General features: G+C 40.4%; 1 protein-coding gene across 2 annotated transcripts in view; it reads right to left on the bottom strand.

The window, feature by feature from the left end:
- Positions 1 to 5800: 5800 nt before the first annotated feature.
- galnt9 (polypeptide N-acetylgalactosaminyltransferase 9) overlaps positions 5801 to 15529 on the bottom strand; it is a 64775-nt gene continuing 55046 nt past the window's right edge. For both annotated transcript variants that reach the window (XM_048244021.1, XM_048244020.1), the window contains 5 exons: positions 12023 to 12208; positions 10717 to 10854; positions 9026 to 9121; positions 6971 to 7138; positions 5801 to 6272 (listed from right to left, as the gene is read on the bottom strand). In XM_048244021.1, coding sequence (XP_048099978.1) covers positions 6126 to 6272; positions 6971 to 7138; positions 9026 to 9121; positions 10717 to 10854; positions 12023 to 12208 — 735 coding nt within the window. In that variant the 3' untranslated portion in view covers positions 5801 to 6125. The remainder of the gene's footprint in view (positions 6273 to 6970; positions 7139 to 9025; positions 9122 to 10716; positions 10855 to 12022; positions 12209 to 15529) is intronic.

Here is a 15529-nt window from a genome sequence, read left to right as displayed (position 1 = left end):
AGTGATTTGTATTGTCTCGGTGAAAAAAATATCTTAAAAAGCCTCACCAAAATGACAACAGAGGTATGCAAAATGAATGTTTGGAAATCATCCCTTCCGGGTACTAAACGCTGTACTGAACATGGTCAGATGAATCAAGTGCAAAGAGGGCTCTCCATGGCGAGGCTCCTGGGAACAATCTCGGCTAAAACACACCCTATAATATGCCCGGGATCACAGCTGTTTTCTCACCATTAAACCTGTCAGCAGCCATGATGCATGGAGCCAGAGGTCACCTTGGCACAGCTGATTAGTAGTAGTGAGAAGTGAGACTCAGCACAGTTTTTAAACGCACTGTAGATGTGAGGCTAATGCTAATACTAATTCAGCTCTGATCGTTAGAGATGGCGGCGGATGACGTCACAAAGAGCACTCTTTTGACTCTCCCATTGGAATTCCATACAGGTAATTTTCGCGTCACCACTGAAGTGTAGAAGATCATGCCAACCTAATGACCCATGGAGGTAAATAATGTTCTGGCTATGGTCTGTGCTCAGTATATCTCCTAATTAATACCTTTGTTTACTGCAATGTGAGCGTAAGATGACTGATTATTAGTGCGTGCTGTGACTTTTTTTATTAGGTGTTATACCAGCTGATTTTAACTGCAATTACTTGACAGTGCTGCTGATAAATTCTCCAAAGGGCCCTAAAAATGAACCCTCATCATTGATCATCCTCCTAAGCCAGGGCTACTCAAGAGTCAACATACATCACTTGAGTATCATTATACTGTATCTGAAGAGGCTTATAGTGTGATGTGGCATCAGGACATTGTACTTCATGATGTAGCTCCTTAGATTTATGGTGGATGCAATTATTATTGAGTGCATTGTTGCTCGTGAATCAGTCACTTTGCAGATGTGGGAAGGTGGGAAGCTGTTGATACCACTAATGATAGACTTTTCCAGTGAAATATGTGGGATTAATAGTAATGATTGGAGGTCAAAAACCCAATCATGCCTCTCATTTTCCTCTAAAACTGATTTTATTTAAATTTATTTTGATAACAGCTAATTAATAATATTAGGTAAATAGGTCCTCCATCTCTCAATGTCCAATTGCACTTTTGTACCAACACACCCACATCATTCCACTTGTTGTGGTCAAATTTGTTTTAGTCAGTGTCTTTGAGAATGAAAAGCAACTTTACTACTGCTCATTAATTCACTCCTGGAAACAGGAAATATGACATTCAGATCATCAATGGGCCAAACAACCATTAATGATGAATCATTAATATAATTAATCATACAGAAGTCACAAATGGCATTTTATGTGTTTTTAATAGACTTTGTCATCATAAATAGCATGATTTATTTTAAGTGCGGCATTTGCATGGTGATGGGAGTGTTTTTCCGAACTTGCGGTAACACTTTGATAGTCCACCTACAGAAGCATCAGAAGCAATTGTTATTATTGATCAATTACTGAACAATAACTTAACCAAACCCTTTCCTTTACCATAACCGTAATCTCACATTTTTGTTAGCTGATTGTCAACAGATAGCTTGTCTGTAATATGAACATCTGTAGGAATGAGGGACTAGCCAGAAGAGGGCATTAGTAAACCACAGGATTGTTTTCAGAAAACCTGCACAATTATGTAAATAATTACACTAAACACCACACACACACACACACACACACACACACACACACACACACACACACACACACACACACAGACCATACAGCTGGAAAGAATGCGATAAACAGGTAATCCATTGTCATTTGGGGACAAATGTTTTGACCATACAGCATTTTTCTCAATGTGAGGGAAGTTTTTCAGCACCCTGTCCTCCCCAGTACCCCCTCAGCACAAACAGCTCTCACCACCAATCTATCACTTGGATACGATTCCATGAACAGACAGAGAGATGGACACACACACAAACACACACACACGCGTGCACACACACACGTGCACATGCATACCCACACACACAGCTTCTCGGGTGAATACATATCCTGCACTTAATTGTGTCTTAGAGCTACTGCTCTCCTCTGGAGATCTCATTACAGTGTCCACAAGCTGTTCAGGCAAACACACAAGCACACACACACACACACACACACACACACACACACACACACACACACACACACACCCTACACTACCACATGCACACATGCACACACACACATGCACACACACACACACACACACACACACACACACACACACACACACCTACACTACCACACTACCACATGCACACACACACACACACACACACACACACACACACACACACACACACACCTACACTACCACATGCACACATGCACACACACACACACACACACACACACACACACAAACACACACACACTCACGCACACACACGCACACATACACAGACACACACACACAAACACACATACGGTAGTTATCACCCCTTCAGTAATGATCCACTGAGCTATGATCACAAGAACCTCATCGGCCTCACACACACGCACATACCTACACTACCACATGCACTCATATACACACGCACACGCACACTCACACACCACACACACACGCACACGCACACACACACACACACACACACACACACACACACATAGTTTGATATTATCACCCCTTCATTACGTAATGATCCACTGAGCTATGACCACAAGAACCTCATCGGCCATGGACACTGAACGCCGTAAATGAGCAAATTAATATTTATGCTTGTCACAGTCAGTTGTGCTTGGTTGGACATTTCTGAAATTTCACATTCTTACCAAGACGATCAAATTATGGATGTAGCAAAATGCAAAAAGCAAAATTGCACTGATATGCTGGCACACAAATATGACCCTCATTTATGCTAAAGGACAAGACATTCAACAAATCAGAGAGCTGTATGCATTCAGATTCATCACAGATAACCACAATGTTCACCTCAAGCCCTACAATCCACATGCACATGCTGTATGCTATGTTCCAACTACTAATGGAAATTGACTTCTTCAACCATTTATGTCCAACTCACTGCAGACTCTAAACCACGGGTCAAAGTGTCAGTCTTCTTCCGTTGCCTCCAAAGGCCATATGCCATTCTCCCAGTCACATAACTCTTAGAGGTCTCCACAAAATACTTTTTGAGTTAATGGTTTGACTGCCTGTGTATCTGATAAAATGACAGTGAGAGCACAAATCACTCGAGATGCTATCTATAATTCATTTTGTTAATGAAGTTTCCGATGCACCTTGGGCTAAGGAGAATTGTCAGGGGAAACAAAATTGTCGTCAGCAATGCAACCAGGTGTCAGGGCTTTCACTCATACAAGGCCAGTGTCCTTGCACCAGTGTTACTTTAAATGGCACCAGCGCCCTACCCCCTCGACCCCGAGCCCACAGACCTCCATCATCCTGTCACGCCATCTGACCTGGGCACACCATAATGAAGTGCACCATGAATCATCGTAGGCTACTATATAAGAGCTGTGCATTTCATTTGAAGTTAAAGCGATTATCAGCACTTTTTCCTGAGTGATTGCAGAGAAATCACAGTGTTGCTGCTCTTTTACGCAGCCAGCACAGCTGGTGTGAGTAAATAAACAGGGCGTTGCACAGGGAGTGAGCTCAGGCACAAGCCTCTCTTTGTGTTTATTGCTGTTTGCCGCCTGACGACCACACACCTCTCCTCACGTGAGGGATGAGGAGCAATTTGAGCATAATGACTATTTCATGGTGGGTGCGTACTATTTACCTTGCCTCACCATAATGGAGCATTTACAATATTTTTGTGCTTAAGGAAGAAAGTAGTGGTGGGGGAAAAAAAGAAATGCATCGGGTGAAAAATACGATTTTTCTGCTAGTTTTGTCACTCTTCCTCCCTGCCGTCTTATGAAATTGCATGAGTGGTGGAGTGGTGAGTGGTGTACTATACAGCGACCGTACGGCCCACTTTAAACAAGATATTGCTTTTGAAGATGACAAGCCTGAAATGATGCATGGCCTTTATGAAATGATTAGAACCAAGTAGCTGTGGCGTGATAGAGGGCTCTTGCAATCTCTTGTGGTAAACCAGCTGGAAACTGAATTAAAGAATGCCTTCAGAATGCATAGGTGGCCTTGCATCTGAGAGAGCCACTCTGTTCCTGATGTTTTCACAGAAGACAGCAACTGATTAACAATCTGAGTTTCTCCATGATTGTCCCAAATTAATGATCCATTTGTGCATGTGTATAACTTACATACGGCACTGCACACAGAAAATACAGAACAGCTCCCACATAACACAAAACTCATACATACATTCTATTGCATGTGTCTATTGTTGCCTGTTCAACATTTTGATTTAGTTTCTTTTAGAGATATACCGGCTTGTCTCAGGTTTTTAAAACCTTTTTTAAAGTGTATTAAGAGCTGGGGGAGCTTACCTTCTTTATCTATTCACATAATTGTATCAAGTCTTACAACTGAAATTCATTCAACTGACTGGAATCTCTAGCGGTTAAAACAATCTCTTTTGTTGTACATTACTGGTTAGAATCCAGGAATGCTGCTCATTCATTATTTAAGAGCTGTGTGGTTAACCTACTTATAACATTGCCATGTTTTCTCATTGGGCATTGTTTGACCTATAGGCTCTCATGAATTCTGCACATGCGTGTATAGGGGGTAAAAATGTTACTTTATGAATACCTGCTGGGCATGTCATGATGGTAACCAAAGTACAACAAAAGAACCAAGAGAACAGGACCAAAGTGCATTAACAAAAATCTATAGCCACACACAGGTGAAAGTACAGATAGAAACTTTCAGAAGTAAAAGTACCGTTGCAAGCAACAAAAGGTATAAATAAAAGCATGAGTTCTGAACCCTTGGCATGACTTCAGAAAAGCATACAGCAGTGTGGAGTTTCTTGCTGAGCTTGATAAATTGGAAAGCTTTCAGTGGTCGCTGAAGACCTGCTATCCTGTGGGTGGACTTTAATGATTACGGCGTTAGGCTTGAATCCTGTAGGAGTTAGGAGTTGGTAAGTGGAAGCACAACAAAGACATTTAATTTGCTCTCCCTCTCGGTGTCAACAACCAAAGGCATCCTCGCCCATGGTTACAAAAATGGAACAGCCACAAGGTGCAGTGCCACAGAAAAACACACAACCATACAGATGGAAATTCTGCAATAAAAAATAACTCTTTTGTTAAAGTCACTTGATGTTTTAAAATGTTTTCTTTTCGGGGGAAAATGTGTTTGAACAGATGAAAAATTGTTCACATTTGACAGAACAAAAATGTTATGAAACAAAACCAGTGTCATCTAAAGCATAAAAACTTTCTTTTTTATTGTCATTATTATTACTGAGGTACTGATAACCGCTTAAGTTTTACAACATACTATTATAAGACATCTTTACATTTATTTATATTTATACTCAGATTTAATTAATTTAAAAGTATTGTACATGCTTTAGGGGTTCACATTCCCCAGTCAAATGTAGCATAATGACTGAAAAAGGCACATGATTCCACCTGTGACCACATGATTCTCATCTGTGCATAAGCAATAAAGTCAGGAAAAGAAAAAAAAGAAATAAAAAGAAGACAAAAAGAGAGAAGAGGCTAGTTGCAATCTCGAGGGAGCTGGATCTCGATAGGATTATCTTCATGTTAGCACTTCGGATATAGTTGACTCTCCAGATGATTTTTTATTTATAGGTGACATGGTGACTTAAAAGAATTTTCTTTAAACCCAACCTTGACATGACCCTTGTGATCATAGCACACACACAGCCCTAACACAATTCAATATAAGCCTGTACAACCTTTCATCTGTTTGCAGTTTGCATGTATTGCAGGTGGCCATAAGAAAGGTTGAGCATGGCAAAAACCTGCTGTTTGCACTCTGATCCACCTCTGCGGGACCCGTGGCGCCTTTGAAAATGTGTTTATTGATCACGTTTTAGACTCAGTCTTTCAAAAGCACTTTGTCTCAGGCAAAGTAGTGTTTATAGTCTGTGGAGAACCACACACATTCTTCATTTGAGTCAATCATTCATAGTGTATCTTTAAAATAAAAAAAAAAATCAGAGGTTCATTATTGTTTGTGATGTCATCAACAATGTTCTTCTTGGGATGACCACTCAGTGTCTTGGATGCTTAATCCAGTTGCGGATCATCCACTTTTGTCCAGAGCATCGCTGGACCACCAGCCGCAAGCCAAAGTTGGCATCTTTGGCCATTTCTACCTCCAGACAACGTCCAGTATCTCTGCTTATGATAGGGCCATTCTGAGGGGAAGAGAAGGAAGGATAAACTTTCAGAAATTAGAAAGATAAAAAAACACTTGGGAATGTAAATGCCTCTAAGCCAAATACTCAAAAGTCCTGTCATGTTTGCCCCCCCCGATAATTTTACACCAAATTCTTATTTCATGGTCGAATGGATCTAAAGGTTTGCCCTGCATATTTCAGTCAACATCATTAGCATTAGCAATTCTTTGTTGTTACTAACATTAGGAGAGATACATTAAAGTTATTGATAAAACCCTGAGAGTATATAGCTGAGGACAGATCTGCTAAAAGATGTGCCATTATCATCAACATAGATAGCACATTCTGAGATAAGAGCCTGCAATTACACGCGGACAGGAACCACTGGAGATGGGAAAATAGCCTTCTAATCTGCCTCCGATATGTGAGCCTAGTTATTCATAACCAAATCCAACCGAGCTTGTGTGTCTACATCTATGTATGTGAAGTCTATGACTATCATATGCTTTCAATTAGCTGTTTCTCTTTAAAAAAAAATGCTTTGTGGCAATTATGTCTCTCTTTACTACAGCAATTTGGAGAATACCAAGGGTAGGGACAGAGGATGCTTCTTGTCATATAATTCCACTCCAGTGTGGTACATTATGTGTAGTAGTAGTAGCAGTAGTAGTAATGGTTGTAGCAGTAGTAGTAGTAATAATAGTAGTACTTAATACCTGTGTGAAGTCCCACAGTCGTTGGGAGGTGCGAGACACGGCGTCACATTTTTTCAGACTTGGAGTGCGGCTCCTCCCGTCGTCCACCAGACACTTGGTGTCGGGCAGAAAGGTGGTGGATCCCAGCGGCCCCAGCTGCAGCAGGCCTTCAGTGGAGTACCGTGCCAACTACAAGCACAAACACATGGGCATTCCACAGTTCCATCAAGATCCTTTGCATCTCAGCAGACATGATCCTTAATATTTAATTTGCTGAATGAGAGCAATGAAATCTATTGGTATCAATTACATAAGGATACAGCTGTGATGTGCTAAATTATTCATGATGATAGTACTCCCAGTAAAATGAGAGGTGCAAAGACAGAGACTCTCACACAGGCCTAAAGGAACGCAAATGGTGAAATTCGCATCTCTCACTCATTGTTTGGAAGTCACTCACTTAATTGGAGGTAATTGTCCTACTTGTGAGGCTAAGTGGCTGATGCTAGAGACAAAAACAATGGATTGTGCATGACTGGTTGCTTGCCTCTGCTCAGTTTCTTTTGCTTGGAGCCACTCAACCAGCCAGGGAACTCATAAATATTGTGTGGTTCCAGTGCCAAAAATCACAATGGAAATAGAATTTTCTGTACAGTTTCAGTTTCACCCGAATTTTCCAACACCATTCATGGCATTCTTTAAGATATATATTTCAGATGTATACTATACTGTAGACCCTTTCAATCTGTTCCTAGAGGGTTTCCAGTTGAAATGTTCAAAACCAACAACGATACTTTGTAATGAAAATGAATCAGAGTTTAGCGTAATGCTCTACAAAATGTTGACTTTAAACTTATTGTTTTAAATATTTTTGTCTGTCCCCAAGTTCCCATTAGCTCAATGTTGTTTTCTGTGCCACCGGTAATGCCTTAGGAACACACATGTTTGTTTATGCTGTTGAAAGAGTCTATAATTACACAGTATTTCACGGATCCCTGTTTCTGCTCAGGGTTGTCCAATATATTGTGTTCAGGCTTCCAGCCCTCTTAATTCATAATGGCTGCACAGTGGTGTGATGATGTGAAGGCAACAGCGCTGCTCAGTTTAAGAGAACCCATGGTTGGTAATCTTCCTATGCTTTACCACAGTGACAGCGACAGTGCTGCTCTCTGAGATTACCCACTCGCTCTCAGCCTGGCCTAGAGAGTTTGCACGCGCGAAACACATGTTCCTTGGGGGAGCGGAGCAGACCACCAGTGGAACGCGCCAGAGTGTGAACAATTTAAAGCAGGTGATCTGCTGAGATTTGAGGGGGGGGCCCCCTCTTAGCATGAGTGGCACGGTCAGCACACGGGGGCTCCAGACACCGGGAGCACGCTTATAGCATTTCTCAGATTCCTCATGGCTACTGAGAGAGCTAATGGAACTGTCTAGGGAACTGGTGGTCTTCACAAAAGGAATACTGGTTAGAGAAAGTGTGTGTACTGTATGTACGGGACAGGATAGAAAGCTTTTAGATTGGTACACATTCGTTCATATTGTGTACAGAATCCACACAAATGATGTTCTCAGACATAATTTTGTCTGTATTTTGAGCATTGTAATATGACAAAAAAAGACTGTCTGAAACAAAATATTTTATTTTTTGGTGCAAGGCAATTTTTGTTATTACTCTGGTGCAGCAACATAATGACTCCTTTATTTGCCAGGGGGGACTAGATTGGAGGCTTAGTGGGGAATTACTCCATACGGCAGTGAACAGTAAGAACAGATCTGATAAACAATCCCAGTGCCTCATCCGGAGACGTCCTGGGGAGAACAATATACAACGTTTGAGTAATTTATTCAAACCTTTTCAATATCTGCCTCGAACAATCAAAAAACATACCATCCTATCTTTGTAACTGACAACACCTCACTAGTTGGCATGGCAAAGATAATGTGTGAATATACCGACACTTTTGAGATGTCTTTGCAAAACAAATTGTATGGCCACCGTTGAAAGCACTGTACAAGTCTCCTTTGATGAGAGTGAGGCAGCGGACATCATGGAGGAAGGGAGAGAAGGTGACTGACCTGAGAGGACATGCCATGGCAAGGGTAAAGTATGGCCTTGTCGTCATCTTCAGATCCCTGGTCCAAGCAATATCCACTTGCTTTACTGTTTCTTACCTGGACACACACGGATAGGCACGGACACACATGCACACATACACACACACACACACACACACACACACACACACACACACACACACACACACACACACACACACACACACACGTGTTTATACACACAAAGACATATAGAAATTCACAGTATTTGATCTGGTGAGGGATATGAATTATAGATTACACCCATCTTTGAGAATACATAGCTTTCTAAAGGCAATCTCAGAATATCTTAAGGCTCACCCTCTTTCACTAGCAACAAGACGCTCGAACATAATGCCTGTACTTCAAACCCCTAATACTAGAAATTAAATATAAGCCACCCTACAACAAACAAATTATTTAGACAAGCACTGTTGTTTTCGCTGTAAGAGTGTAGAGTTATTTTGTATTTCACCCTCCACCGTTTCCTATATCTCACGATGCTATTGCACTGCTTCTTATATGGCCAGATGGAGATATGCTGCCTATGATTTCATACGGCTCACTCTGTGATGGTACAGCCAACGCTCAGCATTATACTGCACTTGGTTCTGCCATGACAGATGATGAGGAGAGAAGAGAGCCATTTTCTCCGGCAGTTTCAATATGGCAGCGTGTGAGTCGCTGACTGTCTTGCGGCCAGTCTGCTGGTTTGAAATAGTGCCATCTAAATGTGCTATGCTTCAAGGAATCCATTTGCAAGATGCCCAAGCAGAACATCCATACAAAACTGTCTGTAAAAGATTGTAAAGCTTGTTCAATCCATACTTTAATTTTGATTTATCCACAGAATACTTTTGGGAAGGTTATTGATTTTTTTCTCCCCTCTATTGTGGAAATCAATAAGGAAACGCTCCCTTTTTCTGCAATGACTCCAAATGCAATTGGACCTCTTCAGTTGATTTTTCTCTCATAATGTCTGCTCTGCAGTATTGAGAAACTAGTAAAGATACGTTTTTAAATACTTTATCTGTTCATACTGAATTTTTTTAAACTATATATCCAACAGCGATGTTTCATTTGAAATGAATCATTTATCTTTTCAAATATTTTAAAAACCAGCCATGTCAGGGAAGCTATTTTTGATCAGGGGTGCTGAATAACAAAAATAATGGATGTCCCCCCGACATGTTTAGGATTTTGACTGCTAAATGCGTCATTTTAGTGCGGTGTGCGGGTGATAGCGAGAACTTTTAGAAAAGTCCTGGGCAGCCACAAATTCCAATGTTCCGCGACAGCACTCCGAGTCCACTGCGCCCACCCTACCCCACAGAAGCGCACTTGACGTTCTTACAGTAGCCTAACTGACTCACGTTCACGTTGATCTCTATAACTGTTAATTTTAAGTATCCTATATTCAAACCTATCCATAACCCTTTTTTGCTATTTGACTCATCATTTCACATACAAAAATATAAATAATGTCAGACAAGCGAATTAGTAATTATTTAAAAAAATATATAATATTTTGTAAAAATCCATCTCCTGCCAGCAGGGGGTGCTGCAGCACCCTTAGCACCCCCCTTCCCGCGCCCTTGAGCCATGTGTATAATGAGAATTGTTTGACAAGAAGTGTCATCACAGAGATGCTATAAAAGCCAAAGTGGACTCACCTCCCCATAGGTAATTGTGTTGTTGTAGATTCTCATCTCAGGATACACATGCTCCAAGTACCAGCGGAAGCTTCGGCATTTGAGCTTCTTCCTCAAGGCCATCCGCTCTGACACATCCCCGAAATCCACCCCTGGGTTCTGCAGAGGGCAGGAAATTTTACAGTCATGACACTCATGAAACCGGAAAAGGGGAAGTCTCTCGGCAGTAGGAACGCCGGAGGAGCCTACAGGGGAACAGAGGGAACCAGGCCAGGAAGGACGGAAAGAGAAAAGTATTCATATTTCCGCACAGGAAACCAGTGTGTCAGTCACCGGGGACCCTTACTGTTCTTTCATTAGGCGTAATACAATGCTGTGCAAATTCTAATCAGCTGTTTAATTATGAGCGTTCACGGCCCTGTTGGCTCCAAGAGAGAGGAGAGAGAGAGCGAGAGAGAGACAGAGAGAGAGAGAGGCTTCCCAGATTGATGTGGGGAATACGTAATAACTGTGATGCTTCAGTGAGCCAGACTCCCCTGACACGAGACGCCTCATTTGGAGACACTCTGTTTCAACACCCTCTGCAAACATGCACAATCCACAGCTGAATATCAACAATAGGAAGTTACACAGATAGGAATTAGTGTACACATTCATTTAATGAGATGTGCCTTGAACATAAAGAGGAAAAAAACTAATCCACTAGCGATCATAAAGAGGGTATAGATTGACATGAGCATTTGCATTCAGATTGTGATCACTCACTATATTAGGGGTTGGCTAGAGGCCTTTACCAGAATGTATAAGTAGACTGGCTACCAAGTCAAAGTGCACCCACTTTCAAAATGTATCAAAGTCATTAAAAGTTACTGTCAAGGTATTGTCAGAAGAACTAAACCCAATACACTCTCAAAGGGGGAACTGATATGCTGGAGAAGCATATAATTCATTTTTCCATACATTAAACCTTTTTTCATGTCAGAAGCAGTGGGTTTGACTATTGTTGCACTACCGTAGGCACTTCAAAGCATTTTTGTCAAAAGTGATTTCAGGAGGCTTTGAGTGATTACTTCATCCAATAGCCACTGTCAGGCACAGGGTGTGCCCCTGTCTTGAGAGTCCATAGACTTCTCCCTGCTGTTTAGAGAGTTGAGATGACGGTGTGATAGTGGGGCAGGACTTGCAGTTTGCAAGTTTGTTCTTTCGACAACTTTGTTGGTCAAGCTAACATTAGTATTCTTTTTAAGCACTTCAAAACAAGTGAATTCCTCTCTAACAAAACATCCATAAATGAGTGACAGGTGGAGTCCTCAGGGCAAACCCTCACATTCATTGGTATGTTCCAGGCCATGTAGACGTGTGACTTGTACTCATCCATCCAGACCTCCGCGGCCCTCAAAGCATTCCTTTTGGCATAGTAGTCAATGTCGTTATTATATGGCTTCTTGGTGCGTTCGATATGGGCCACGCGAGCACAGGGCAGGACTTCCATACTCCCTCCACACTGCCAAACCTGTAAGGAGAACCACAAACATATCAATAACCCCGTCAGCAAAAACTGACACCAGACACATTATTCATTTGAAAACCGGGAAAAAAAAATTAATTGTAATACTATTGGAGCATTAGTGTCTATGGTCTGATGGGGAGACTCTTTTGCTGTTGTGGCAATTAAAAGTTACGGTTGTGTACTGTATATTTGCTGAAACAGCTGAAGCACAGAGTGATGAATGAGGCTGTTGTGAACGAGGCCATAAATATGTGAATCCCTGCAGAGACTGGTGACACAGAATTACCCTGACACAGAAAATGTGCGTCAGGGATTCACATAAAATAGGAAGTAAATGCATGTCATCCTTTAAAAAAAGATATGAAGTAAGCCGGTGGCATCAGTTGTTCGAATTTGCAATGGTGTTAATTTGAGGTCTGTGGTCAACAAGCTCACTATTTATGTTAGTGTTGTAATCTGGAACCATGATATGCTACTTTTTCACCTTCTCACATAAATATCCTAACACATATTCAGTTCGTGTTATAGCAGGGATGTGTACAGGTCCCTCCCCTCTTTTGTATTAATTAATCTAAACAGACTACATATGAATCAAACATGAATTTTTAACCAACTTATTCATGTGAATCAATTTCACCGAAGTGGAATGCAGCACCCATTTCATTTATCTAAAGGACGGGGTCAGCTGTGAGCCAATGAGTTGTAAAAATCATTGCATTAACTGAATGAAAAATCAAACGAAATATTTAGATAAGGGAAATGAGTGCTGTGGGGCTGGTAGACCTCTGAAGAAAGTAATTAAATTGGACATGGATTCCCAACCTTCAAGATGTATTGGCAATATGTACTCCGTGTGCATTCTAACAAAACTCACATTAGGAGAGCCTCGTTATCACCGGTGATATAAACCCAATGTAGCATCAATGTGCTGCATTTTGGTTTAATTGAATTGCTCAAGAGGCTGTTAAGCATTTCCTCTTAATGAGAATAATTTCTGTCATGAATTTTAAACAGGACGTTCATGTAACTATACTGTATAATAATTGGCAACACCTCACGGTCCAAATGCATTTTCTCTTAAATAGTGCTGACACTAGGCACAAGCACAAAAAAGAACCATTTTATGTCACTTGACATTTGGAAACTTCCCACCTGATTGCACTGGATTTGATCAAGCATTTCACATGTTTCTTAAGTCTTAATTCACATTGTGACTTTTGTTCATGACAGAACAAAGAAGCACAATTTAGCCAAGAAGCAGCTTGTATTTGCGGTTTGGTGAAAAGAGCAGACGACTATTTAAAAGGTCAAAGCAGATTAATTGATTAAAACAGGTGTATTTTATACACAATACAATACTTCAAGTGCCCCCACCCTCCTCAGTCCTAAGGGTCATGATTAACATATTGTAACCTTTTCCAGTTTATTTTCAAAACACATTTTTACAAAAATCCATTATAAAAGTGTCTGCTCTGACCAATTCTTCCCTGTCTAATTTTAATTGAATTTTGCCCTTTTCATGTGACTTCAGTCTCTTGCTAAAGATAACCGTAACAGAATATCCGTATGATAAAATACCATTTTATACTGCCACTGGTCTAGCCAACAAATACAATTACATGTTCATTGCACGGGTCCAATGTGGCTTTTTCCATGATGAATCACATTCTTATTCACCTCTCACATATTTCAGTAACCTATGCTCTAAGAATATACAATAATAATAATAATAATAATAATAATAATAATAATAATAATAATAACAATAACAATATTAATAATAATACATTTGATTTAAAAAGCATCTTTCATGTCACCTAAGGTCAATTCACAAATATAAACATATAAATACAATTTAAAAAAACATTACGGTAATGTCATATTAACAACCAATACAATGATACAATACACAATATCACTGTGAATATGTTAGCTTAGAAAGATAGCTTGGAGTTGCAATAGTTAATGCAGGATGTGTCATAAGTGCTGACCTGGACTTATGCACTGTGCTAAGTGAGGGCTGGGTGTAATCTTGAAATGTTCCATAGGTGGAAAAAGGCACGACAAGAAACAGTGTTGATGTGTGTATTGAAGGAACAAGGCACTTCAACTGAGAAAAGCAGGGTATGGTGAAATCATCTACGACAGGGATGTCAAAGTCAAATACATTAGAGGGCCAAAAAAACAAATTTGCTACAAGCCGAGGGCCGGACTGGTTCAATGTTTATTAAAACATATTAAAATGACTGCACGTAACCTATTGAACCAAGACGTGTACTGTATTTTATTTAATGATTAAATGAATAATGACTGTGACTGAAGTCTTGGGCAAAGTTTGCACAAATGTCACGATTTTCCCATCCTCACCGACCTTGTCATAAAACTTGTTTAAATGATCATATGATGCCTCCTTGCTGCTTTGTCGTCTACATCAGCCTTTCTCAAACTTCTTTGACCTGAGGCCCAGTCAAGGCATACTTTGGGGTCATAGGGCCGACCTACATGAACCCACTCCCTCCTCCCACCGCCCATTAAATTATCATAATGATATCACAATTATTATTATTTTTATACTATATTGCTATACATGCACTTCAAACAGTCAATGTTTAAAGTGCTAAGATTGTTCACAAAAGTTTGTGAAAACATGCACATCAGAGTACTGCTTTACTAATGTAAAAATATAATTAGGCCTACAATAGTTTAATTGTTTTTTGCATTGTTGCATGATGCTTGCATGAGAATACTTCTCAAAACAACAGCAGTTATATGGGTGCCGTTGTTTTGGGATGTTTCCCTCATGCAAGCATCATACACTGATAGAATATTTATATGTTATTTAATTACATTTAATTTGAATGCCTGAATGTAAGGATTCAGGAGACACAATACCAGCTTGTGTGAATGGTAAATGGCGGATCAGATCATGCGTAAATCACTGAGATCTTTAACTATCTTTAACTAAGACCCTTTAACTAAGACTTTAATACTTAATGCCAAACAGTGTTTTATATAGTCTGTACTCTGTTTTTTATGGAAGTTGCATAAATCCACGTCGTTCTATTAAATGTCGTTTCATAATTAGCCTTCCAATAGGTTGAAGCTTAGCTTTGCTACCAACGTGCACACGCATGCATTGAATAAACGCTCATGTTTGATGACACCAAATTAACAAGTATTTCCTACTAATTGCAGAAATGTTTGTTTTCTTTTTCTGTCTGCGGCTCCTTGACCAATTGCGCAGCAAATTATCAGACGATGGACCGGGAATAATTTCACTCTGCAGACCATTGTCCACATTGCGGACCGTGGCCCATAGTTTGA

The sequence above is a fragment of the Alosa alosa genome, chromosome 5 (assembly GCF_017589495.1).
Source record: "Alosa alosa isolate M-15738 ecotype Scorff River chromosome 5, AALO_Geno_1.1, whole genome shotgun sequence".
NCBI lineage: Eukaryota > Metazoa > Chordata > Actinopteri > Clupeiformes > Clupeidae > Alosa > Alosa alosa.
The sequence above is the reverse complement of the archived record's forward strand: the minus strand, read 5'-3'. Positions and strand labels throughout refer to the sequence as shown.